Genomic DNA, 27,325 nt, shown 5'->3' on the forward strand with positions numbered 1-27,325 from the left:
CCTGTGTGTATGGTCAGATTTGTTACCCAAACCTAAATTTGCCATTGTGGCACCATGGAAGGTCTCTGCCACACAGGGGGAAGAGAAATGTTTAAATCTTTCCTTAGTAATCGATTTGGTCGTGTTAATGTGTAGCAGTACAAAAAAATCTAAAAATAATGTACTTGCAACTCCTGGATCTGCGACCTTACTAGTATTTTGTTAATTTTATTAATATATGTATTAATTTCAATACATTTTATTGTGTTTTATATAATAAATTATATTTCTATAATTAATAATATTTATATTCTGTATATTTTATATATTAATTTTAATTTGTGCATTTATATATAAATTTTATTTTGTGCACTTATACATACATTTTAATTTGTTTTACTTTATTTCTATTTAATGATTTTGTTTTTAATTAATATTAATACTTTAAAAGGCACTTAATGAGAGACTTCCTGGCATTGTCCACACTGATGACAGCACAAAGGGCACTTGGATTTAAGGAGAGCTGGTCCGGGTGCTCCATCCCCAGGCAGTGCTGGCCACTTTGGGTGCCAGGGTGAGCTGAGGAATTCCTGGCAGGGGCTGGGCAAGGTCTGCCCATCGCTGAGATGAAGCAGGGCACCTCCTGCTCAGCACCCTGGCACTCTGGATTCGTGCACTCACCGAGGGAGCAGCACCTGGCAATTCTCACTGCAGGCTCAAATCCCAGGTTTTGGGAGTGAGGATTGAAGCAGTTTGCTGAATACCAAACCCAGCCAGGTTTAAGGGCTGCTTGATGGATGAGCTGTATATAGAAGGTTGCACTCAATTCCCCGCTCTGCTCATAATATTTGCATAGCCCAAGGTGGTTTACATCTTTTAATAAGTTTTGCCCCTGGGAAGAGACCAAAATATCTCAGTGGTGTTGTCCCTGCATTTCTCTGAGGTGCTGTAATAATTTCAAATAGGGCTGAGCTTCACTGGGCAGGCTGGGGATGGTTTCCGTGGGCCATGAACTCTGATCTGTCCTGCAGCGCCAGAAATCTGGGTTGTGGTTCCTCCAAAAACCTTGGGGGAAAAAGCCAAAAACCCCTGCCAGGCTGAGGCATTCCCACAGGCAGGGCTGTGAACACACTCCAGGCTTAGGAATTGGTGTCTGGGCAAGAGACTGCTGCACTTGGGTTGTTTTAGTGGGACTTTGAAACCCAGAATTCTCATTGAATGTGTAAATCCTCAGTGCAATCCCACCATATTTAGTGGATAATATTGAGAGGACATATCTCCAAAAAAGTGCTGAAGTTGTTCAGTTCTCTGTATTGCATTGTGCATGTTCGTGTTATTTCATTTATCAAGGAAAATACAAAGAATTGCTCCCAATATTGTTTTAAAATCCTTTTTTTCTTTTTAAATTCATGATTATATTTATCAGTCATTGCACATGCACACCAAACCCCTATGGCAAAAGAAATCTTTAAAGTATGAAGAACAATTTCTGTAGATTGAGGAAGAGAACGTGAAGTGCTGATTTTGTTTATTTTAGAAGAATAAGTGTGGTCAGGAAGGTGCCAAATGTTTGATAATCACCTTTTATATCTGTCTTCCTTTTCATAGTTGTGTTTCAGTTGTTTCTGTTTGTGTCTTTTGAAACCTAATTATGCATTAGATAGTTTTGCATGAAGAGCTGAGTGAGGATCCCAGTCTATTTTTATCCGTAAGCTTAGAATCCTGTCAGCTACGTATAAATATGGTTTTTAATGAGCCTGAATTCCAGTGTAAGAGCTCATGGGATGTGTTTTGCTGAAGGATGTTGTTGGGCTGGGCAAGTTCCCACAGTTTTATCAATGAATTGGGTGTTTGAGACCATGAGGAATTGTTAAACTGTTCCTGATTGTTGTGAGAGTAAGTTGTGATTTGATGAATTCTGATAGGAGTATTTCTATTCTTGTGAAAATCCTGCCTCTTCTGGATCCAGGGTGATCCTGGTGATCCTTTCCCTGTCACACATTCTGCTCCTTTCTAATTAAATGTGTGCAGCTTTGAGGTCCCTGCATAAATCCTGCTCTGCTCCTTGAAGTTCTGCAGGAGAAGCTGTTTGGAATGCATCAAGCTGAGCTGCTTCATCTGAGAGCAGGGGATGAAATGATCAGAACTTGGAACAAAAATAAGGAAACAATGGATCCTGGGACTGCTCAGGCATAAGTTCCTTCCATTTTCTGCCTGCCTGCTGTCCCAAAACATGGAGGATTGGGGGCATGTTTGATATTTATCTTCTCTTCCCTCAGTCTGCATCTCCCTGGCTTGAAATCAGCCTGGCAGCTCCTTCCCTAAAGCTGAAATAAACTTCTTCATGGTCAGGGCTTGAGAGGAATATAAACTAAAGCCTCACAGTTCTTGTAGGAGCTTGTAAAATTGTCCAAATAAAAACTTAACTGGGAAAATAAAAGCAGAAAAATAGAGCAAGATACAAGAGCCTCAGAATCATGGATCTCTGGAGGCTGGGGGATGTTGGACTTGGACACCTACTTGGGGAATTCTTCAGGCTGTCCCAGCATGGTTCTTTCCCTGCTTTGACACACTGGAACAGGCTTTACTGTGTTTTGTGGCACTCAAATGTTCCTTTCATGGCTGTGCAGCCAAGTTTTCCTTCTTGCCCTATCATCTGTCCTAAAAAATGTATTTAAAGGAGGAAAGCTTAAACCCCATTTCTCTTCCCTCTTGCTTCCACCTTTCCTCACTAGAGATTGAGCTGGGGAAAATGATTGTTCTGTTCTCTGCCATTTTTACCTGTTTGCAGTATCCAGTCATTTTCCGAGTACTCAGAAAGATTCTGCTTTTATTTTCTGAGCCAAATACGAGGATGAATCAGATTATGGGTATTACATTTGAAATACTTCTCTGGTTGTTTATTTGGCAGGTCCTTGAGCAGTATGAACGAGAAGGGTTTAATTTCCTGGCCAAAGTTTTTAATTCTTCACATTCCTTCTTGGAAGACTTGACAGGTCTGACTTTATTACACCAGGAGACACAGGCTGCTGAGGTAAGCAAATAAAATTTGGATGTTAATTAATCACGTGATCAAATGATAGAATTAAGCAGTGGTATTTCATTTACAGAATGATTGGCACAATGATTTGAACATTCTCTTAAATTAATTGTAACTTGCTGTATCTGAGTCTTTCCATATTACTTTTAAAGGAAACAGGTGAGTTGGGTTATGTGGGGTGAGGAAATCAATTGCAATTTTAGGTCAATGAAAATGTAATTATGCTGCTTGATGGGTTATAATGGCTGGGAGGGGAAATGCTGTTTACCTGCCCAGTGACAAAAAATGGAATTTGGGCAGAAACTGGGGAGTGTGTTTGATCTCATGGACAGCAGCACTGGTGATAACTCAATATTGAGTTTTGTTCCATAAAAAAATTAAACAGGTGTCTGCTAATATTCTATTTAACAGTGATTTGTATTCCTTCCTCCCTCTGCCAATATCTCTACCCTTGTACATCATCATTTCATTTTGGCACAGCTGTATCCCAGGGATGTTTCTGAAGCAGTGATTATTCAGTCCCTGCAGCCTGTGCAAGTGCTGGAGCTGTTTTTGCAGCTGGAAAGGGCTCCACAGTGTTTCTTAATAAAGTTTGGGGTGGATAATGATGACTTGGCTCTCTGTTTCATGTTTTAACCTTTGAAAAATAATTGTAGCAGATGCTGGAAACAACTGTAAAATGCCTAATGAATTCTGACATCAGCATGGTCACACCTAGAAAAAATTTCTAGGTATTTCTAGGTATATCTACCTCATATATATATATATATATATATATATTCTTATACATATATATATATATTCTTTTTTATATATATATATATATGAGAGGGATCCCAGAAGGGAAAACAAGCACCCTTTAACACATACCACTCATTAACAGCAGGAATAATTGAATAATTAAAGTCTGATTGCCAGGCCTGACTTTCAGTGTCTAGGTTGCTAATGTAAAATGTAAAAACAATTAAAATTAGGAGTGTTTCATTTAGCAGGTATTAATCCATAAATCCTTTTTGCAGCTTCAGAATAAGTGTTTGTTAATGAGGTTTTAGATATTCTCTACAAAATACAGAATCTGGTGGGAGTTTGCTGCAACTCACTGAAGTTCAAAGTTTTGCTTAAAACTCAGAATCTGTGTCCTTTCAAAAATCCTGGGGTACTTCAGTGAAGTTTGTGTAGTGAAGTCACAACTCAGAAGTGGAAAATCTGACATGAAAAGTATTTGCAGAGCTCGTGCTTTCAAACTAGGTGAACTGCCATAAAACCAGGGAGCTTGCTTGGTTCCTCCCTCTAGGATTGCTGCATTTTTGGGAAAATCCATCTCTTTCAGCAGTTAACAGTTAAATAGTCTTGGTGAGTCTGTGTTTCTGAATGGCAAGGGCTGACAGGCAGATTATTTAGGGAGATTCTGGAGCACCCCTGCTTGCTTTGGATTAAAACCCAGTTCTTTGTTACATTTTGCCACTGAAAAACATTACATTTTTGGCTCTGAAAAACAAAGAGGTTGTTTTGTGCTCCTCCACAAGTCTCTCAGTTCATCATCTGGGGCAATTCTTACATTTTTTAGGTGCACAGGAGAGTGCTTTCCATATCTTTTCTGCAGAATTACTCCCCTGTCTTGAGCTCCTTTTCTCTTGTGTTTGGAGCTCCTTTTTCTCACGCTGCAGCTGGGGACTGTGAGCTCTGCAAAATGATTTTTTGGGTTTCTGGCTGCTGTGGAGCTGCTCTTGGCAGAACGTGTTCCCCAAAACTGAGCCATTGGATTTGCTCAGCTTGGTGCTCCTTTGATTTGAGATATTCTCAGTGCACTCTAAAGACTGCAGCAAAAGCACTGAGAGGTTCCACCAGGTGTGGATGGCCCGGTTTGGGATGGGAATGTTTCATTTTTCTGGTGAGAAATTACCTGCTTTTCATCACTCAAACTCTTCAGAAAGATTTTATGGATTATTGGTGAGTTTGGAGGCCATAAAATGGCTTCTGGTAACTGCAGATTTTCCTTTCCTCCTGTCTAGTAAAATCTATCCAGAACTATAAAGAAAATAGACTTGTAAAGTTAGATGTCATCCAACCTTCTGTTTACCCAGTAATATCATAATTGGGTTGTAATTCCATATATAAATCCCTGATATTTCACTAATAAACCTGCATCTGATAGGGGAACTACTCAATCTTGTGTTTATTTTTAAAAGGTTCTCTGTTCAAATGTGCTTTCACTCAGAGCATTTCATTGAACATTTTGCCAAGAGTGTTTTGTTGTGGTCAGAAAAAATGTTGTGCTGCTCTTAAGTTTCAAATTGTTTTAATATTTTTTATTTTTAGTTCACCTAAATGCTTTGCTGCTTTCATGATGTGTGTGTAAAAGTGCTTTAATGAGAAATTTTATCGAAGTTTTGAGCTTGTCTAAAAGAGAATCTGGATAAGTTGTGCATGTTCTATAGGAGTGACTGTTAAATACAACATTTTTGGATATATGGCCTGAATTTCCATGAAAACTCCCCCCCCATTATTAGCACCAAGTGTGTTTGCCCAGATTTAAGGAACACAATCTGCAGTAAGATATGAGAGACCTTTCACTTAGTGAAAATCTTTTTTTACTTGCACTGTTTAATTCCTATTCCAGGGCTGTGCTGTTGACCATAATATTTTAATACATTTAAATATGTTTTAAGTTTTAATACATTTAAAACTTAATTAACTTAAACATTTAATAAATTTTTTTAAATGTTTAAAATTTTAATACATTTAAATAGGTTTAAAGTTGATACAAATTGCAGGATTTTTAGTGAATAGAACACCTATTTCTTAAATCATAAATGTTCTCTGTGACTTCCTTAGCATGAAAATTAATAAATAATAACACCAGTAAGCTTTCCTATCCTGTCTTGAACTGACAGCACATTTCAGGCATCTGCTCCTTCTACATCTGGCTTTAATTTAGGTTCTCTGGAACATTTGGTTGTTTTTTTTCCCCAGTTGGATCTTTGTGTGCAGCTTGGGCAGCAGGCTGTGGTGCCCCAGGCTGGGAGGGCCAAGGGGAGCTGTGGGAACTCCCCTGTCAGCACTCAGCCCTGTTTCCCCTGGATGCTGTTCATCTGGGGAGCTGCCTGGGCTGATGGAAGCTGGGAATTTCTGTTTTCCACATCACTGGGCTCCTTTCTGCAAAGCTCAACTTTTCAACTCGACCCTTGCTCGCCCTGCAGTCAGGTTTAATGGCTGGGCTTAAAACAGAGGCAGCCTGAGCATCCTTGGGTTGTTCATCAGGGCTGGAGGTGTGGAGTTGGAGGCAGAAAAGTGAATAATTTCCAGGTCACAGCTTGCCTGGGCTGCCCAGGACTGTTCATATCAATGCATCCCCAAACCCAGCTGGTTTGCTCCCCACATGCTCCAGATTAACCCTGCAGAGGTTAATCTGCACAGATGTAAAGATGCTCTTCCTCTGAAATTTCTAATTCAGTCTCAAGTTTCCTCATCCTAATTCACAGCTTTGCTGATATGCTCAACTCACTGCTCTCTGTAATTCTCTGTAAGTCTCATTTCTCTCTGGAACAAGACACAAGTGTAAATATACTTTTGTTACTTTGCATTTCAATTCCTGAATTACTTGGATGCTTTACTGCACTTCCTGCTTCCATCAGGATGAAAGATTATAAAACACACACCAGAAATAAAACTTTCACTTGGTTTTCTGGTTAAAAAGCAAGAAGGGGTAGAAGTTGCAATCCAAGAGGGTCATAAAGGGCTTTGGGAAAAAAAAAATCAAATCTGTAGCAGAGTTCCTATATTTGAATGTGAATTGAAAGGGCAGGTGTGGTACCAGCAGGTCATTATGTCTGTGTTCTTTTGCCTCAGTAATGTTGTATTTCGAGTCTCTGTCTCTCCCAAAAAGTGTGGCATCTGTAGTTTCTGTGACAAGTTCTTGTAGCCAGTGAATGAGGCCTGTTTGGCATTTCCAAAATCCCATTTCTGTATCCCAGACAATCCTAATGAATGAAAAAAAAAAAAAAGATTCATGCTAGTAAAATACTCAGAGAAAATACAGACAACCCAATTTTACCATTTCTGCAGTTATCTGAGGTTTGTGCCTGGCTATTTTTCAGTCATTTCTTGAGGAACAGAGCTTAGCTGCAGAATAAGCAGCTGGTATTAAAAAGGAACTTTGTGCTTGTCCTAATTTGGAAGAAAATTCAGAATTTCCAGTGTGCTTTTCTATTAAAAATATCCTGCTTGTTTCTGATTCTGCATTATATTATGGAGTGTATTTGATGCTGAAACAATAACATATGAAGAGCCAAAAAAAAAAAAAACCCAAGGAAAACAGAGAAACCCAGCTACAACAATATTGTAACAGCAAATTCTGTAACTTGGCAGTTTTTCTCTGTTAGCCAAGTATTATTCAGAATGTAATTTTATTTGGTGTTATGAAAACTTCCTAAAGAAATCATTACTGATGGGTAGCCCAAAATTAATATTTGAGACTTTTCTGTGACTATGAGCTTTTTTTGTTTTCCTTTGTGTTTTTAATCTGGTGCATTTCTGGAGAAATTAATTTTGACAGATTCAGGCCTGCCCTGGAATTTCTTTCTTAAGAGATTAAGAGATTAATTTGTTTTCTTTCTTTTTTCTTTTTGAGTTTTCTCATGATGTCAATTAGTGTCATCATTTTTCTTCATTTATCAAGTAATGTTTCCTGGCTCTTTGAACAACGGTAATTTATTTTTTTCCTGCTGATGCCTTTTGCTGCCTTTGGAAGGGTTTAGAAGTACCTGTAAAGTGGTGCCTCTGTGTGCTACCAAAGCATGAGCTCCTTGCCTTTCCCCTGATACCTTCAGTGATAATTTCAACTCTTATCATTAATTATATTCAAATGATCTTCCTGCGACTGATGTCAGAGTGATGTGCACAAATACTCGTGTTTCATGAGATATCTCAATAAATGTGTGTTTGTCCCTTCAGGGCAGAGAGGGGCTTGTGCAGACATTTATTTTTTTTGAGGGAAGCACAGTTGGTTGGTATACAGTTATCATTTTTGTTTGAAATGTCAAATATATGGGAAAAAAAAACACTGAAAGAAATGGAATAATGGCATTTGGGTTAGCAACAGGTTTTGTTGGTTTATATATTTTTTCATAGGGTTATTTTTTGATGTCTCTTCATGAGGTCAGGCACAAATTAATTAGCAATTAAGGGCTATTTTTTTTAACTGAATTGCTTTCTTAGTGTCAAAACATTGATAGAGTTTAAATCTCCATGAAAAATTTCTCAGTCAATCTCCTGTAACTATAAAATGGAAAATGCTAATAAATCTATTTAACTATTTAATAATCTAGGAATAAATCTATTATCTCCTCGCTTTTTCCGTGAGGGGAAGAGGCTTTGCAAGAAGAACCTGGACAAAAGGTGGAGCAGCATTAATGTGCACTCTGCTCCTCAGGAAGCTCCTGCAGACAATAGTTGCAGGCTGGTTTTCCTCTTGGTGAGCAGTGTGGATCAGTGGAGGTGATCAATATCAGCCTTTCTCTGCCAGGGGGGCTCTGGGCTTTTTGGGCTTTCCTCTTTTAATAAGAATCCAGCTCCAGCCCAGTTGCAGAGATGTCCTGCTCTTCTTCATGACTCATTTCCATTGCCCTGGTTCGATCAGCACCTAAACAAGGACTACTGGGGCTGAGGAAGTAATGCTTTGATTTGTGCTGTGATGGTAAATGATGGTAAATTGTACTTTATTGAAGATTTTAGAGTAATTTTAGCTAATCGTGAACACAGCACATCAAAATTTTGAAGGGAACTGCTAGAGTGAAGCTGTAAAATCTTTATTTTGGGAAAGCAGTTCTCTTTGAGAAAGAGTTTCAAATTCTGTTGACTCTTCCTCCTTTGAAGAAAAAATCTCCAGTAAAGGAGAAGTAATGAAATTCAGGGATTAAATCTCTTCCATTCCAATATACTTTGTCACAAAGAAGAATGAATAGGCTGTTCAAGATGCTTTCTGTTATTCTCATGTGAAGAATACAAATTACACAACACAGACAAACACGCTGATGAACTTCTTTAATTAAGACCATAAATTCTACAGTGTGCATCTCAGTCCAAGAGTATGTGAGTGCTTGTTCAAATAAAATTTTAAAAAAAAGAGGAAAGTTTGCTTCTGGCCACATCAGTGCCAGATTTCAATAAACACCAATTGCTGTAGCCTTGTCCAGAGGTGCTGTGAATGTCTTGGGGCAGGGCTGCCTCAGCACCCCCTCAAGTGTTAATTAAGTTACTTCATTAGGGATCAATGTGCTCTGGTCATCCTGGAGCCTGTGAAATGTTGTCCACCAGATTATTTTCATTGTTAACCGTGTTTGCCTGCTCCTGACAATCCAGCTTTCTCCTGGAAACATCTCCTGGACTTCTCTGAGGGCATTTCTGTCAGGGTGAGCCCATGCAGGCAGTTATCACAGCCCCCAAGTGCCTTGGTGCTCTGTTGCTGCCACCAGCTGAGTCTCACCCCAAAACCTCTCTGCACAAGCAGCAGCATCTTCTTTTCAACTTAGGGACCAATTTTCCTGTAAGTATAGGTGGAATATGGGGAATATGTAGGAATATAGGAAATGGCAATAAATGAAATCGACTGAAATGTGAAGAGCTGCTGGAAATCCTGTGGCTTTAGCACAGCCTCTCTTCAATGCCAGCAGTTGCTAAGTCACAGAGGAAATTAAGCACCACAAATTTTAAGAACAGAACATCAATTTTAAGACATGCTCCTAGGTGGAAATCTCATATGGAAAACTGTTTGTGAGCAACTTCTCAGCTTAAATATTGACCATGGCTCAGGGTTCCTTCCTTTGTGAACCATGAAACAATTTTAGCAGGGTGAGTGTTTAAATATTTGCATCCATGTTGCTACTGAGCTTTGGTTGACACTAATTTATAAAACAGGCAGATTTGAGAGCCTTTAAAATGAATATTAACCTAGCTCTCACTGGCCTGAGCTCTCTTCTATTTGAATATTTTCCTGGTGCTTGCACTTTAATGAACATCAGTAAAGTACTGGTGTTTCCTTTCCCTCACTGTAGTTCAGGTTCTCCTGAAGTTTCCTTTTTCCAACACTTTTTTGGAACACATTAAAACCTGGCTCCCAGCTGAAATCTGCCATGCAGAATAGTTGTTTTTATGGAATTGGCTGGAGTCCTGGAGAAACCACCCGATATCTTCAGAGTGATAAAAATTAATGACCAATTCTGTAGTTAAAACCCAGCTTTGATTCCAAGATGAGCCACTTTGTGCTTGAGAAGATAAGGATTGGTTCTCACTTATCTCTTCAGTGATAGTTTCTCCTTAGCAGTGAGTTCTCTTAGTTGATTTAAGGTCAAATTAGTTGGAAAGGACAATCTTGCAAATTGTAAATTAAAGTTGTGCCTGACCTCGTGAAGAGACATCAAAAATGGCTGCATTGTTATACATGTAATAAAAAATTAGCCATGGGAAGTGTCTCACTTTTAAGCTTGGAGATCATAACATTAAAAAAAAAGAAATTTTTAAGTTGAGTTTCTGTTTTCTTGGTCTCTCAACCTTTAAAAACCCCACTCTAGGTATTAAATAGTGTGCTTTAAATTAGTGCTGAGTTATTGCATTTTGTAGTGTTGAGTCTGGGGCACCAAAGCTTTTCCTACATGTGATATTAACTTTTCCTACATGTGATATTAACTTTTCCTACATGTCATATTAGCTTGTCCTACGTGTGATATTTCACAAAGCAAAAGCTGCTTGTGAGTTTCTGAGTTTGTTATTTTCATATACAGGAATACTTTTTGTTATCCTACAGGTGTGGTGATGATTTTTAGTCATTTAATTGTTACACAGCAACCTTAAAATAATTCTGTTTTACTGGATAAATAGGAGTGGTTTTGGTAAACAGAAAATGCTAGAACTGCCAATCTAACAACAGAACTTTTAAAAAGTTAGGTTGAGCTGCAGGTCCTGGTAGGAAGGAAATTCATGGCTAAAATGTGATTAGGATCAGCTCCCAGAGCTGATTTGAAGTCTGTGTATAGCAGTTCTGCTGCAATCTCTGTGCAGGAAGGTGTATGTGCAGATGTTGTCTGATTATTGAAGTGTAAAATACTGCAAAATGGCCATTTAATGGCACAGGACTCTCTAAGACAAGAGGTGAATTGACTCTATTCCAGTTAAAACACAAATGTAAATGGAATAAAACTGGTCTAGTTGAATGACCTTAAAGCTGTGAGATTATGGAAATAAATTTGGAGAAAAACTCTAAAGTGTGCAAGTACATCATTACTTTGTCATCTGAAAATGAGAGTTCTGTTGAAGTGCTTGTTCTATACAAAATAAACTCCTGTAATTGTAAAGTACTGACTCAAGCCCACCAGGCAATGAATTTAATCCCTTGCAAGTCAAGTGTGAAATCCAATGGGTTTGTCAAGAAATACAAAAAATCCATGGTTAGGAAATAGGTACAAACTGTGATTTAGGTGGAGATAACTGCTTAGAGGCTTGTTTATTTTTTGGGAACCAAAGGAAGTCAGTCACAGAAATAGAGAAGGGAGGCACAAGGAAACCTGTAAAGAATTAAGCAACCACTTTCCAGCCTCTCAAGGGGATAGGGGTTAAGAGATACAGTTTTAAAAGTCTTTATGTTGTTGAAAAGTTTATTTGTCTAATGTCTACTGAGACAGCATGCCAACAACAGCAAAGCCAATGCAAGTCAGAAAGAGAAAACTCCTACTGGAAGAGAATATGAAGGCATAACAAAGCTGTTTAGAAATATTACAGTGCAGCAGCTGGTTTTGCTAATACTTCTTGGTTATTTAAAAAAAATAATCATCTAAGTCCTAATTCCCTTTGTCTTCTCCCTCTGAGTAGCTGCAGTGTGTGAAGCTTGCTGGCCCGTGACTCATTCTCCCCACTCATGCTATTTCTTTGACTAGCCCTTGTAAAAACATGCATTTTGTGCTAGTTGTCTTAGCTGGCAGTGGAGGAGGCTTTTTTTGCTCCCTGGGTGAGTGATTTATGTGTGCTAATCTCTGGATCTGCCTTTGCCACACATGGTGCCTATGAAAACACTGCTGGTGCTGTACCTGGGATTGCTGTGCTCACCTTTCTGCAAGAGTAACTCAGGCACTAAAACTCATTGCATCTCTTCCTCCATGGGCAATAGGCTCACCTCTAAGAAATTCTGATAGCTTGGGCTTCTTTTCAGGGACAGGCACTCATGAAACTGAGGCTGGATTTTAATTCTTACTAGATCTGAAAAGGGGCAGAGAAGATGCAAATGCAAAATAAAATGTTATTTCCAGCCCCTAAAAGAAGCTTCTTTCCATTTGATACTTCTGCTTTCTGGATTTAATCTACATTTTAGTATTCGGATCAAACCGTTGAATGCATTTAATATGCAATTTAATATGGTTTAATTTGGAGCTTTATGCCTGCAGATTATGTTTGGATTGCTCAACAAAGTGAAATCTTGATTATAGCCAAACATGTTGATAAGGTTCAAGGAGCTGACTGTGACTTTTCTTTTTATATGGTGGGAATGAGAGATGGTTGTGGGAGATTGGGGAAAAGGAAGTAATGCTGTTAAATATCATTTTAGTTAAGTTGAGGCATGAAGGTCACAAAGTTTTCTGCTAAGTGAGGTTAAATTCAAGCAAGGTTGGTCAGTGGTAACATCCCTTCAGGTAAAAGCTGCTGGAGGATGCTGCAGGAGTTTTCAGGACAATACTAGGAAAAAAATCAGTGTATTTGGCAAATTGCTAGGATTTAAGCTCACTTATGAAGTACAGGAATGTAGCTTTCGTTAAGAAATTTCTAAATTGAAGAATAAATGTTTTGATCATTGTGTCCTCTGCATTCGAAGGCGAATGATATTCCCAGTTCTAGCATGAAGTCTGCAATCCTTCCTTCTGGTGAGATTTTTTTTTTTTCATTCTTCTGTTTAAAAGCCAAGAAAAAGAGCTTGTGGCAGAGAAAACTGCCTGTAGAATAGACTGGCTGTTTGGGATTGTTATTTTAATGTGAAGGGATGAGGTAATAGAGCAGCAATAACCAGCAAGCTGCAATCTTTGACTCCAGCATCAACGACTCCACAGGCCTGATCTTTATTGGACTATTTTTTTAATTTGGGCGGAATGGGGGGGCTCTGATTAGCATATCTGTTTCAGGAAGAGTATCAAGAGTTCTCTAATTTCATATTTAAATTGGGAGCCTGATTAATACAGGAGGCATGCAGAGAGCTATAACATGAAGGCTGTTGTTACTATAGTGAGATGCTATTACAGACATCACAAGACTTGTTATACAAGGAAACATGATTACTTTGGATTAAAGGAGTTGCCAAAGGCTTGAAGGATTTATTGGTGCTGCTGCTTGGAGTTATATATAACTTCATTATTTTGTTGAAAACATTGAGATCTAGAATTAATGAAGCACAGTAAATGCTGCTGAAATGAATCAGCAGGTTTGACAGCTTTGAACTGACACTGAGCCACAGATGAATTTTATGGGAGCATTCTTTAGGCCTCCAGATCACTGGATAATGTACAGAAAGGAATAAACCCAGCTTTTGCACAGAGAAATGAAGCTTAATGAGAGCAGTGAGCTGCAGCAGAGTTGATGTGATCAAGATCATATTTCTGAAATGATTTGTAATTCCTGAGCTTGTGGGGGAGGAGATGGCCTGAGCTGCTGGGGATGGGCTGGATCTCTGGGATCAGACATTCTGGGAGCCGTGGGGAGCTGCAGAGCTGGGAGCAAGGCTGACTGACAGCAATGGCCATGTGGGTCTGGGCAAGGCAAGGGGAAGTGGGGAATCGTGGCTTTAGAACAAAGGACTGAAATTTGCTTTTTTTCCAGCAAAACTTGGTCATGGGTGGTGTAATTAGAGGGGAAATGCAGATTGAAACAGCTCTGCAGTGTGCTGGGCTGCTGCAAGGGCTTTTTTTCTGTGTGAGCTAGGAGTTCAGTGCATCTCACATCCACTGCATCATTTCATTAATCTCAGCTGGATAAAACTGGCAGCATTTTGACATTGCTTCCCTAACCCAGCTCAGAGAGTGCTGGGAGATCCAGAAATGCTTTCTAGACAGCTGCATTCCATTCCTTTCTGTGCAGTCTGCAGCACTGCAGAGATGTTTCAAAAGGATTATTGCTTTAGCAGATGATTAATTGCAAATTATTTATTGCTTTCTTAAAATTAGCTCAGCAGTCATCATTTGCTCTTGATACCACAATGCAGAATTAGTGCTGTGGGAATTAATGTGAGTCTGAATGAGAAATGAGCCACAATCATTGATGAAAGGTTCTTAAGTTTTGAAATAAGTCTTACAACATTAATCCCTTACAAGCAATACTATAAAGAAAAAATATGTAATGGCAGAAATTGTTCTTGAGCTCCCTTTGACTCTCCCCTCTGTAATGTGACTCAGGAATTTAGTTATGTAAAAATATGACTAAGTCCCTTTTGCCTTTGAGGTACAGCCCTGGGTGAAATGCAGTTTGAGATTGGATTTCAGTAAATTGGATAACTTCTTCCCCACTTTTTAACTTTGAATTTGGGACAGAACTACATCAAAAGCTGGAATAGCTTCTTCATCTAACTGTTCCATGGCTGAGTGGGGCTTTTTTTTCTCCTCAGATAGCGTCTGATTACTAAATTAAGCTCTCAACATCAATAAATCATTTCCCTGCAGAGTACAACCTGTAATTTCTCATACCTGCTGTCTTTTGTACCTTTGGAAATATCTCTCTGGGGGCTGTGGAGCAGCTCCCAGGGCAGTTACAGCACACAGAGAGCACAAAGGGATCCAGGTGCACCTTGTGCTTTGCTGGGCTGACAAGCTGGACACATTCCAGAGGATTTGCAGGAGCTGGCTGAGCTCTGGGAGCACGGTGGGGTTATGGGGTTTACAGAGAGAGGAGCCTGGTGAAAAACCAAATGAGGAGTTTTTCAGGAGTCCCACACACCCTGCAGTGTGACCCATGTGGGGCTCACCAGGGCACTGCTATTCCCAGGAAACAGCTGGGGAAGCACAGAGATCATTCCTGGTCCTGCAGAGATGATTCCTTGTCCTTCACACATCATTCCTGGTTCAGCAGAGATCATTCCTGGTCCAGCAGAGATCATTTCTGATCCTGCAGAGACCATTCCTGGTCCTGCACACATCATTCCTGGTCCTGCAGAGACCATTCCTGATCCTGCAGAGATCATTCCTGGTCCTGCACACATCATTCCTGGTCCTGCAGAGACCATTCCTGATCCTGCAGAGATCATTCCTGGTCCTGCACACATCATTCCTGGTCCTTCACACATCATTCCTGATCCTGCACACATCATTCCTGGTCCTGCAGAGACCATTCCTGGTCCTGCAGAGATCATTCCTGGTCCTGCAGAGACCATTCCTGATCCTGCAGAGACCATTCCTGATCCTGCACACATCATTCCTGGTCCTGCAGAGACCATTCCTGGTCCTGCACACATCATTCCTGGTCCTGCACACATCATTCCTGGTCCTTCACACATCATTCCTGATCCTGCAGAGATCATTCCTGGTCCTACACACATCATTCCTGGTCCTGCAGAGACCATTCCTGGTCCTGCAGAGATCATTCCTGGTCCTGCAGAGACCATTCCTGGTCCTGCACACATCATTCCTGGTCCTGCACACATCATTCCTGGTCCTGCACACATCATTCCTGGTCCTTCACACATCATTCCTTGTCCTGCAGAGACCATTCCTGGTCCTTCACACATCATTCCTGGTCCTGCAGAGACCATTCCTGGTCCTGCAGAGACCATTCCTGGTCCTGCAGAGACCATTCCTGGTCCTTCACACGTCATTCCTGGTCCTACAGGAGCGCAGCTCAGAAACCCACCCAGGCCAGCTTGGCGCTGTGTCTCTCACCCGTTGGAGGTAAAGCAGAGTCTGCAGAGCCAGCTGTGTGGAAAGGCTGGCCTGCTCTGAAGCGTTGGCTCGCAGAGCCCATTGGCCAAGTGGCACTGGAATATTTTAATTTAGGGCTTTTCATTCCGTGCTGTGAGGGGCATCCCAGAATCAAAACCTTCAAATGCAAAAATCTGTTTGTTCTGGATGTCAAAGAGTTGGAGGGCAGAAGGGAAAAATGGGAATAATCTCTTGCCCAGATTATAAATTAGTGGCAATTAGAAAAAATCTGTTAGTCCACAAAACCCAGGAGCTGGGATTTCTCCAGCCCTGCAAGCCCTCAGCTCCTTTTTGTCTCTGTCTCCCACCCAAAGGTATTTTTAAAGCTGAATGAAGACAGCTCTCATTCTTTATTGTGCTTATATTGACATAGTCACAGATGTTACTGCTATGCAAACCCCTGGTATTATTTTTGCTCTTAAGTACTTTCCTGGTTTCCCTTTTGCTGTGACAATTTTGTCATTGTTGCTGGGAGCTGGAACTATTTCATTCATGGGCCACAAATGTTTTCTGTTAAGCATTCAAAACCTCCCATCCTCCTATTGTGCTCTTCCAGTTTACTATGGAGTGCTCCAGCCCCATCCAATAGAGCTTGGTTTAATCCTTCCTCCCTTCCTGTTATTTTTAACATTTTCTCAGTTTTGCTTTAGTTACCCCAGATGTGTCATTGCTGTGAATTTAGTGACGAAATTCTCCTGTCTCATTCACTCACTCCAAGCCCATCTCTTGCTTCCTTTGGATTTCCCAGCATCCATCCCAACACTTCTGCTCCCATAATTCTGTTCATAATTTCTGTTTGGTTCACACCTCCTTGCATGGGCTTTGAATGACTCCTTTGCATCCTCTGGATGCTGGATTTTAAATAAAAATGTTCATCTTCTCGCCTCCCAGATTTGCAGACTTACTTCAGGTTATTTCATGGTAAACTCTCAGAATCAACACTTGCAGCTTCCTCTTATTTTTGGGTTTTTTTGTTTGTTTGTTTTAATGGTATTTGTAAGCTCATATAGGAATGCTTCTAAACCACATAATTTTTCTTCAGTCTTTCTGCTCTTTCACAATAGTCTGGTGGAGTAATGCAGCATTTATTCAATTTATGCTTGCAAACACTTCCATTTTAAACAGCTACTGGACAAATGAATTACATCAGTAATACTGTGGTGCTTTAACTGATTTATACTTAATTTTTTATACTTTTGTTTGTTTGTTTTCATTTAAATATTTAAATTTGTTCTTTACATAACTGCATTTAAGGTTAGGCTCAGGTCCTGTGTTTTATTCTGTTTGCTCCTTCAGTGAGAGGTGATTGCCTTGCCCAGCATTTATTCTGTGCTCCCCATAAAGGCAGTTTAATATTCTGGTTGATTTTCCATTCTTCTTGTACCAACATGCACCTTCCAATATTTGCATCCCCGTTGAGCAATAAGAAATTGTCAGTGCCTGTTTTTCCTGCCTGTTGAGTATCAGGTGTAATTTAGCAGGCGTTTTTGGGAAATATTCCTGCAGCCCATTGCCCCCTGTCAGCAGGCTCCCTCTGCCCTGTGTGCCTGGGGAGTTATTCCAATCCACAGCTCTTGCCAAGGCCTGCTACGTCCACATTTGACAATTCAACAGCAAAAGTTGCACTTTAAACCCTAACATTTATATTTAAAAAAGCTTTTTTAAATCTTGTTTTTCCTCTATCTTCTTCAGGCCTGAAACTAATGTAATTTCTTGGAAATTCAAGGCTGTCCACAGGATACTGATGGCCTCAGATACCTTTTTTTTAAAAAAAAATATTATATTTCCGTTGCCAGAATGAGATGTGTGCCCTTGTTCAGACAAGACTGGGTCCATCTGTGTCTACCCCTCTTTTTTTCTGTCAGGATTTTTCATTTTTTCTGGATTTTCACTGGAGATTTTGCTGTGATTTCACCCCAATTCCGTGGAAAGAGTGGGGCACAAGGGAAAGCTGGGCTGAACCTCTTGTATTGCAGCTTTTGTAGCAAAGCTGCTGTGGGCCCTTGGGTTTTGTGTGTTTTTATTACGAAAATAAAAACATGTCAGAGCATGCTGACATCACCAACAGTTCCCAAATTTGTTTTCATCCCCCTCACACAAACAAAAAGGAGAAGGAGCTCCTTCTATTCCCATTTTTTTGTCCAGCTCAGGTCTCTCCATAGCTTTTTATTGAGCAGAAAATCCAAGGAAGTGAAAATCAGAGAGAAGTTTGTCATCCTTGTTCTCACCATCAACTCCAGCATGCTGAAAGTCGAATTTTATCCCTGGCAATTGAGTAACTCTTCACAGAAAAATACTGTAAGTTCTTGGAATTACAAACATATCAGGCCACCAGCCAAGCTTTCCCTGGCCAGGCACTGACAAAAGCTGCCAGTGGATCTGAGTTTTATGTGTTTTTTTTTTTTTTTTCTGCTGTTCTCTCTGAGATCATCAAAACTTACTGCAGCAAGGATTCAGTATTGGATTTTAATCGTTGTTCTGGAGTTTAAATGGGAATTCTCACTTATGGAGCAGCCATCAGATCCTAGCTGAAGCTGTCCATCTGGAAATTTTAAATTAAGTTTTATCCCAGTGCATTAGTAATTTTAGCAGAATGTTCTAATCCAAAATGAAAATCAGATGTTCTTCATGGAAATAGGGAAGTCCAGACAATGGGTATTGTGTTTAGGTTACAAGTCTTGTGGTCTTCCTTTCTTTTAATTTTATTTTCATTGTTTACGTTGCAGACAAGTCTTTGTTCATTTTAAGGAATAAAGCTAATAGTTTAAAAGCACTTTTTTTTTTTTTAAAGTTTGTATCCAAAAATATTTCTCTTGAGCTATATAAAAAATTGGATTTTCTGGAAATTCATTGCCCTCATGAATGGACTCCTGGTGAGCAAGGAATTTTTATGACTCCCTTAAAAAAACAATTGTAGGCATTCCACAAATAAACAATACATTGATTTGGGGGGGGGCATTTTAATGGCTATTTTATAATTATTTGTTCTCCAGTGTTTATTTCAGTATGGTATGTTGTAATTTTTAACTGAGTTATCCTAAGAATTCCCTTGTACAGCAGAGAGCAGGGCTTTGGAGCAGGAGCCAATTCCCAAGTGCAGACCCAGGCCTGACTGATATTTACTGCTTTATTTGAGTCCTGCAGGAAGAGCTGGAATAGTTCAAGCCAGATGCTTTCAACTTCTTTTTGCATCTTGTTTTGGTAATTTTGATCTCTTTTCCTCAATTAGATTTTCCTCCCGTGTCTCTCATTAATAAATTTCACGTGTGACTTTTCTTTTGTTTGATTTTTCTCCGTTCAGGGCTGGTTTTGCTGAATAGTTGCCCACAGCCACAGCTCCACTGGATTTGCCTTTTGCTGTGTGGAAGCCCTTGTGAGTGGCAGTTCTGATTTGCCTGACACAAAGTGCCCAGTTCCTGTCCACAGCAGCACAAACTCTGACTTTGCACAAGAGCCTTGTTGGAAAAATTGGGATAAGGGGAATGAACAATCCTGGGTTGCTCCTTGTCCCACAGGGAGCAGCAGTTCCATCATTGTTGCTTTTGGACAGGATTTCCTTTTTACTGCTCCATCTGCAGATAATCCAGGAGCTGCTGGTGCCACCAGCAGCACAGTTTGTGATTCAGCTCACACTCAGTTGCTGCAGTATTTTTTCTGATTTTGAGTTGTGTCAATAATATTTTGTTCACCCTGAGAGAGCTCAGAGGGAAAATGAGAACATTGGGAAATTAAAGGTGTTGTGCAGTCAGGATGAACCGGGGCTTTCAGATGTTTGGGTCTTATTTTCCTTTTTGTCAAACCTCTGTGTGTGTCACTCAACGGTCTCAACAGATTTTTCCTCAACTTCTGTAGTCCATGAGGTAGAAATGTTGCTGTTTTTTACAGAGAAAAGCAGATTAACTGGCAGCTTTTGTGCTTGCAGCAGCCCTTGGTGTGTGTCTGGGAGCAGAGAGAACCAAAGTTCCTTCTCTGTGTGTGCACATGAACACCACAAAATATAAATATGGACAGCAGTGCCATCAGTGATCAGATCTTGTCACTCCTTCCTCGTTCAGGGCAGCCTGGCAGAATTTCAAAGCTTGCTGCTGTCAGAAAATCATGAAACAGAAAAAAATACAAATCAAAGATGCCGTGATCTCCTTCCAACTCTGCGAGAGCAGCAAGTCCCTGTGTCAGAAAGCAGATCACTTCTCCATTTTCCAGGGCTGCTCTGGTGTTCAGGGGCTCGGGAGGGAGCAGGATGCTGTGGAGCAACATTATTCCCTGGGATTTGCCCACTCTCAAGAGAGTCCCTTATTTTCCTGTCTGAATCAGTATTTCTGACTGGGACAAAGTGATTTATGAGTTCAGCACCAGCTTGGCCTCAGAAAAACAGATCAAAGGAATGGATGTAAACATCAGAGCAAGGAGAAGTAGGTGTCCAAAATGGGCTGGTCTTGGGTGTTTTTGGAAGGTAAAACGAAGCTGGGTTTGTGCAAGTTCAAACTTGGCAGGACTCTGTGATTTCTAATTAATTGATGAATTTCACAGAGGTTTTATTTCATCAGCATAAAAACTCTTTGCAAAAGACAAATGTTTTTCTTGTAGAGGAGCTGAGCAATCAACTTCTTTGTGTACCTCTGCACGCTGGGGTTTCTACAAAACCCCCAGCAGCAAAAAGAGAGTCATTGAAAAGCAGAGCCTCTTGCTGCTTTATTGCCCTACTAAAAATTGGTATTTGTGCTTTTTAAGAACAATTGGAGAGAGTCAGTTCTAGTCAGCTGTATCTTAAAGCTGAAAATCTGAAATAATTTGTCATTTATTTTGTGAATTCCTTGAAAATTTTAATATTTAACTGTCCCAACAGTTCTGCCTACAGAGATTTCTTGCTGCTTTCTTTTATGATAGAAAAGCTAGTGGGTAAAGTGAATTATCACAGAGAAAGCAACATCTTCACATTGGATTTCCCTCTGAGTTCTTCCCAACACAAAACGAACGTGCAGCCTCTGTTTGAAATAATTAGTCGTGGTTTACTGGGGGAATTTTGGGACTTTCATGTTGCACTAGCTTTTGATGAAAATTTCCCTGCACTGCCTTATTTAATTCTGGCCATCTGGATTAAAAGGCTCTCTTAATCTTAAATACAGATTGTAACTCTTTCTTTTGGAGTGTGCTGCCATAAAATTCGGGCAGCTTTCCAGCTTTTTTCATTAAAGCTTTCTTTATGATGGTTTGTCGGCCATTAAATGATTGTTATGCACAATGGGCACTTGGTTATAATTTGCTGGAGCTGGGAATCAGTTAGAGCAATAATGCAGTTCTGTAATTAAAAGAAAGCATGTTTATACCTGCTAGCATCTCCTGAGAGCTGCTGAGGGTGAGGACAAAACAGACTTGAAAGGCAACAATTTCTGCTAATAAGACATTGAAGGGCTCTAAATCTGCCAGTGTTTTGTGCTGTGCTGTGGAAGTGGGATTTTTTTTCTGTAATAACTGGGTTTGAACCAAAATCTGTGGTTTGTGACAGGGATAAAAGGGCAGTTTGATTTGTCATAAATCTCCTCAGGTCTTTGATTTTTTTTTATTTTTTTTTTGTTTGAGGTTAGAAAGAAATGTGAATTTCTTGCAGAAAAGGAGCAGTTTGGGATCCTAGAATCCTTTCTGAGTATTGTTCTGTTCTTGTGGGTTTTTTATCAGGGAACTCAATCTCACTTTAACTGTTTTTTTACCTGTAAAGTTTTTAAAAAATTGTGAGAAAATGGCTTGCCTTAAAATTATTTTAGAAGGGAGTTTTTCATGGGTGTTTGTGCCATTTACTTTTATATTTTGGCTGTTGGGAAGCTGAAAGAAATAAATGTAAGTTTGTCCATGCTGCACAGTTGAACTCTTATGGGCAAGTGTGGCGTAGCTGATGGTATAATTTAATCTGATTTTAGCAGTATTTTATGGATAAACTAACATAGATACATGATCATTTAATAAATAATAGAAAATATTTCTTTATAATGTTGAAGTTACAACCAGCTTTGCAATACTTTTTTTCCCGGACTCGTGTCTCCTAAAATTCCATCTTTGAGACACCTTCTAGTAAATCTGCACCTGGAAAACTTTCCTGGGAGCTGAATTTTTGCACATTTGGTGAGATGAAGCTGCTAAATGAAATAATTTCATTTTCAATTTTACAAGCATCTGTTTAGCTGGAAACAATTTTCTGCCCCAGCTGAGAACTCGAGAGATGCAAACGTTGTGTGTGCAGCAAATTCCTGTCCTGCAATTCAGTGTTGGTCTGCAGGAGCTGTGCATACAGGAGGTCAGAAATTTGCTTTTTAACATCTCTCAAATTGGAGCTTTCAAATTAGTAATTAAAACATTTCTAATGGACTAAAATAGATGATAATGTGGGTTTTCAAGATGGTGCAAAAATCAAGGAAAGGTGCAGAATTTAAGTGCTTTCTCCCACAACTGTAATCAGAATTCTAACAGCAACAATTGTAATCAATAAAACCAATTCTAATCAGTTGTTGATTATTTAATCAGGAGTTTTCAGTCTTGTTAAACCAGTGAGGAGCACAGACTGGAATAAAAGCAGGACTTTATAATTCTGCCTTTCCTCAGCATGGGAACTCTGACATTCTGGTGGACACACAACTGAGATGTTCAGGTCTTCTGAGGAAAATCTTAATAACTTGGAAATCCAGAGTTACCTGGAAAATCCTTTCTTTTCCTTTTTATGAGGGTTTGGGGTTTTTTTTGGGGTTTTTTTTTATTTATTTAATACCTTTGCTGATTTTGGAAAAAGTAGAAGGCTTTTCTTGTGACTGCAATCTTGTCAATGGCAAGCCCTTGCAGTGCCTTTGCCAAGAGTTTATTTCACATGTGCTCAGTCCAGTTTTCTTTTCACATATGCGAAATAACATCTTGGCAAGTGGTAAACAAAATACATACAGCAAAGACAAAGAGACCCATGGTTTTTATTGAAGTGAAAAGATATATTTTATGAAATAATCCTTTCATTGAAGTGAGTAATTAAAGCTAGAATAAACCAGATCTTTTAAGAGATTGCACAGTAATTATGTAAGTTTTAAGCAAAAAGAGTTGATGCTAATGAAGTCTTTTCACTTGACTGGGTTTTTCTTGGAAAAGGGCAGGATCATGTGATGATGTAGCACAGTGTGTGAGAGCAGCTTGCTGCTGCAAAATCCAAACATCCCAAAGTGATTTCCAGAGCCCAGATGTTTATCAGTTCTCTCTTCTGGAAGGGAGCAGGAAGGTTTTTATTCTAGGGTTCTCTGTGGTGTAACTCCTGCTTTGTCCAGGGGGACTGGGCATGTATGCTTGGCCCACAGAGAATTTATGGTTGAGGAGAGAAAATTACTCCTGTGAAAGTAATTCTCCCTTCTCCCTCAGAATTGTGAGAAAAATTACCCCAAGCGATCCCTGGGTCAGGAAAAATAAATAAATAAATACAAAAATAATATGTAAAATAAATATATATCAAATATAGCATATTATACCTGCTAGCATCTCCTAAGAGCTGCTGAGGATGAGGAGAAAACGGAGTTGAAAGGCAACAATTTCTGCTAATAAGACTATTTTCCTGTTGTATTGAATCAATTCAGGAGTGTCCCCAGAGCATTTATCTGACCCCCAGGGATATTCTGAGGTGATCTTTTATTATGGGCTCCATTTATCAGGGCATGGTACTAAAACCACCAAAGTTCTGCATTTGATCCTGTGTGGGCATTCACTTAAGAGTTGGATTTATATCATTACAACTTAAAATACACTTAAGATATTTTAATCACATATCCACTTGTCTGCTTTCACAGAATAACTCAGATTAATTAAGTTGATTTAAATACCTGATCCTTCCAGATACCATGATAATTTCAGAGGAGAAGGGAAAACCTAGAAAGCAAGCAAAACCTAGTTTAAAATTTAAAGTAATACGCCTAAACAAAACCAAATGTTGATCTTTATTTGCTGTGTGATAGTTCTAGTTCCAAACAGAAAACCAATGACATTGAAATTGCATATTGTGAGTTGGGGATGCATTCTTTTACCATTTATTTCTGTAATCCAGCAGAAGAGGGGCATTTTTCCAGTCACTATTTTAGCATTGCTGTGTTCTCTGTGCTTGGCTGGAGATGCAGCTGCACTTGATTGGACATGGGCAGTTCCAGTCTGACAGCAGCACAACAAAAATTCACCGTGGATTCAATTGTACTTGGCTTCCTTTTAGCTCTGAAATGGATATGGCAATCTAGAATTGTAGCCAATAATAAGAATGTTTTTAGAGGTTTTATAAGAACCTGGTGCTAATCAAATATGTTAAAGGCACTCCTATGCAAATATTGTGAGATTTTGGAAGGTGTTTGCACAAAACCTGTACCACGAGCCCTTTTATAAAAGGGTTTTATTTCAAGAATCAGAATCAAAGAGCTGCTGAGGGCTGTGGCTCTCAAAAATGCTCATTCAGGCTTTCCTCTTGGGGTTATTGAGAATAAAGTCAGGGTTTAGGGCAAGGTCTTTTCGTTATCATAACTCTCAATATGTTTTGGCACATTTTTTTAAATTTTAAACTAGGTTTTGTTTGCTTTCTAGGTTTTCCCTTCTCTGAAATCATCGTGTTATCTGGTAGGATTAGGTATTTAAATCAACTTCATTAATCTTTTTGTGAAAACAGACAAGTAGATATCTGATTAAAGTATCTTAAGTGTGTTTTAGTTGTAATTATATAAATCCAGCCCTTAAATTAATTTATTCCTACAGTTTTTTCCAAAGTGCAGGCAGATCCTGTTATTTGTATTTATACAGGTATCTGTAGTAACAATGAAATGCTGAAAAATTATCATTTCAATATATTTAGTGGTATTTCTCTGATGTCATAAGGAGCAGTAACTTTGCAGTCACTGTCCCATTGCAAGGGCAACTGTTGTAATAATATAAATGAATTTTTAGTTGTAATAATATAAATTCAACTCTAAAGTCAACTTATTCCTGCAGTTCATTCCAAAGTGCAGGCAGATCCTGTTATTTGCATTTAAGCTAGGTATCTGTAGTAACAATGAAATGCTGAAAAATTATCATTTCAATGTATTTAGTGGTATTTCTCTTTAATGTCCTAACTTTGCAGCCACTGTCTTGTTGCAAGGGCTGTGCTTTGAACAATTTCAAACGATTTCCATATTTACAGAGAACTTTACAACATGCAGCTCTGTTTGATTTGTTCTGTGGAAGGGAATTAGAGGAGATAACATCTGAAGTCTTGATGTGGTGCTTGCAGTACAGTTGTGTCTTTTTGAAGGAATAATTTGAGAACTGAAGCCTCTGGGGGATTTCTCAATATCTATCAGAATTTTCACACACAGGCATCTTGAGCTCCTTGAAGTTACTCAATCCCAGTCAATATCTTCAGGTTATAAATTAGTTCCTAATTAGCATGATGGAGTTTTGACAGAAATTAATGAAGTCTTGAGAGCTCTTGCCTGTGTAGCAGACTTTTCCCAGCTGTCCTCCAGAACTTCTCTAGGGAAAATCAGAGGAATTCAGACTTAGCCAGAGTGCAGGTATGACAAAGTGTGATTCCCAGTTGCATTGTCTCCCACTTCAGCTCAGTTCTCCTGCCTGGACTGTCCATGGTTTCACACCATTCTCACATTCCCCTCTCCAAGGAGGAAGAAATTTTTTGAAAATTGTGTTTTCAGCAACTGGGACCCCAGCATTCCAACTTCTCCTTCAGTTCACTGAGAAATGCTTATCTTTAGGGAAATCTGGCACATGTTGCTGCCTAGGAGAGAAAAGAAGCCACTCTAGCAGTGAAGATGGAGGTGACAAATTCACATTGGTATTTATCTTGGTTGTGCTTGGTTGCTATGGAAAGGAATTGAAAAATCAAAGTATAAAAACTCTTGTTGGAAGTGGCTGAAATCTATTTTTCTCCATTCAACAGTCAAATGTATTAAAATTCCCATGCATTAAAATACTCATCTTCAGATATTTTGGGGGTTTTGTGGGATAAAAATAACCCTAATTGCAGATTTGGACCGTGCCTCTTGTATGCACTCTGCTCCTGAGCTGTGCCACCAGTGACATTCCTGCTGCTGTTATTCCAGGGGAGGTTTTGTTGTTGATCCTGCAGCCAAACTGCTGGAGTTTCATGTTTGTGGAGCCTCATATCACAATTTAAATAGAGCATTGTGCATACAGAAATGTCAGGCAAATACCCCAAAGCTGAGAGCCAGAGCTTGGCTTGGCTCGTCCTCTGCATGGGGATTCAGCCTTTGGGGTGCTGATGTTGGTACTCAGCAAATATTTGGGTAAGAGCAGCAGAGGGGGGGGTTGGCTGCTCATTTCCAGCTCCTGCACACAGCAGCAATATTGTATTTGAGTTCCCCCCAGAGGAAGGGAGGAATGATGAGTCTGACTCTATGTTCTCAGAAGGCAAATTTATTATTTTATGATACTGTATTCTATTAAAGAATGCTATAGTAAACTATAATAAAGAATACAAAAAGGAAACTTACAGAATGCTAAAAGATAATAATGAAAACTCGTGACTCTGTCCAGAGTCTGACACAGCTTGGCACTGATTGGCCAATGGAGACAAAATAACTCACACCAAAATCGAATGAAACAATCACCTGTGGGGAAACAATCTCCAAACACGTTTCAAAGGAGCAAAACACAGGAGAAGCAAATGAGATTATATTGTTTTCCTTTTTCTCTGAGGCTTCTCAGCTTCCCAGGAGAAAAATCCTGAGCAAAGGGATTTTTCCAGAGAATGTGAATGCCACAGCCCTCTCCTATCGCCAGGGAGAGTCACAGGAAAGCAACTTGACAACACCAGCCCGGCAAGGGGAGAGGCTGCAGAATGAGCTCAGTGCAGTGCCTGCATGGTTGAACAGCAATTGCAATTCAGGGATGGAAACTTCCTGCAGATCCATCTGCCTGGTGTTCCGTGAGGAGCACATGAGGAGGAAATGCTTCCCTCTTCCTCCTCCTCTTCTTCCTTCTCTTCCTTCTTTTCCTCCCCCTTCTCCTCTTCCTCCTCCTCCTCCACATGTTTGGAGGGTCCTGGTGCAATTCTAAGCTGCCAGGACCTGACCCAGGTTTATTCTGCTCTGTTTTGGCTTTTTAGTTAATTTTCCAGCTACCTGTGAATCAGAGCTGGAGCTGTGGCATGTGGGCCTTGGAATGTGGATAGAGATGGAATTCTTGGTTTTAGTTTGTAGAGATACACCTCTGGCTGAGAGTTATGTAAGATGCTGACCAAAATTGAGAGTATTAAAATATATTTGCACATGGAAACTCAAGCTTCTGTTGTTTTTCTGTTGAAAATTAACAGGGAAAAGCTGCTCTGAAAAAGCTTCTCTGAAAAGTGCTGGAT

General features: G+C 39.6%; 1 protein-coding gene across 1 annotated transcript in view; it reads left to right on the plus strand.

Moving 5' to 3' along the window:
• The window catches only part of ATG7 (autophagy related 7), a 78,315-nt gene that overhangs the window by 29,882 nt on the left and 21,108 nt on the right, over positions 1 to 27,325 (plus strand). Inside the window, exon 18 of the mRNA XM_038149150.1 lies at positions 2,891 to 3,013. Within this exon, the coding sequence (XP_038005078.1) occupies positions 2,891 to 3,013 (123 nt within the window). The remainder of the gene's footprint in view (positions 1 to 2,890; positions 3,014 to 27,325) is intronic.

This window comes from Motacilla alba, chromosome 12 (genome assembly GCF_015832195.1).
Source record: "Motacilla alba alba isolate MOTALB_02 chromosome 12, Motacilla_alba_V1.0_pri, whole genome shotgun sequence".
NCBI classification, from domain to species: Eukaryota; Metazoa; Chordata; class Aves; order Passeriformes; family Motacillidae; genus Motacilla; species Motacilla alba.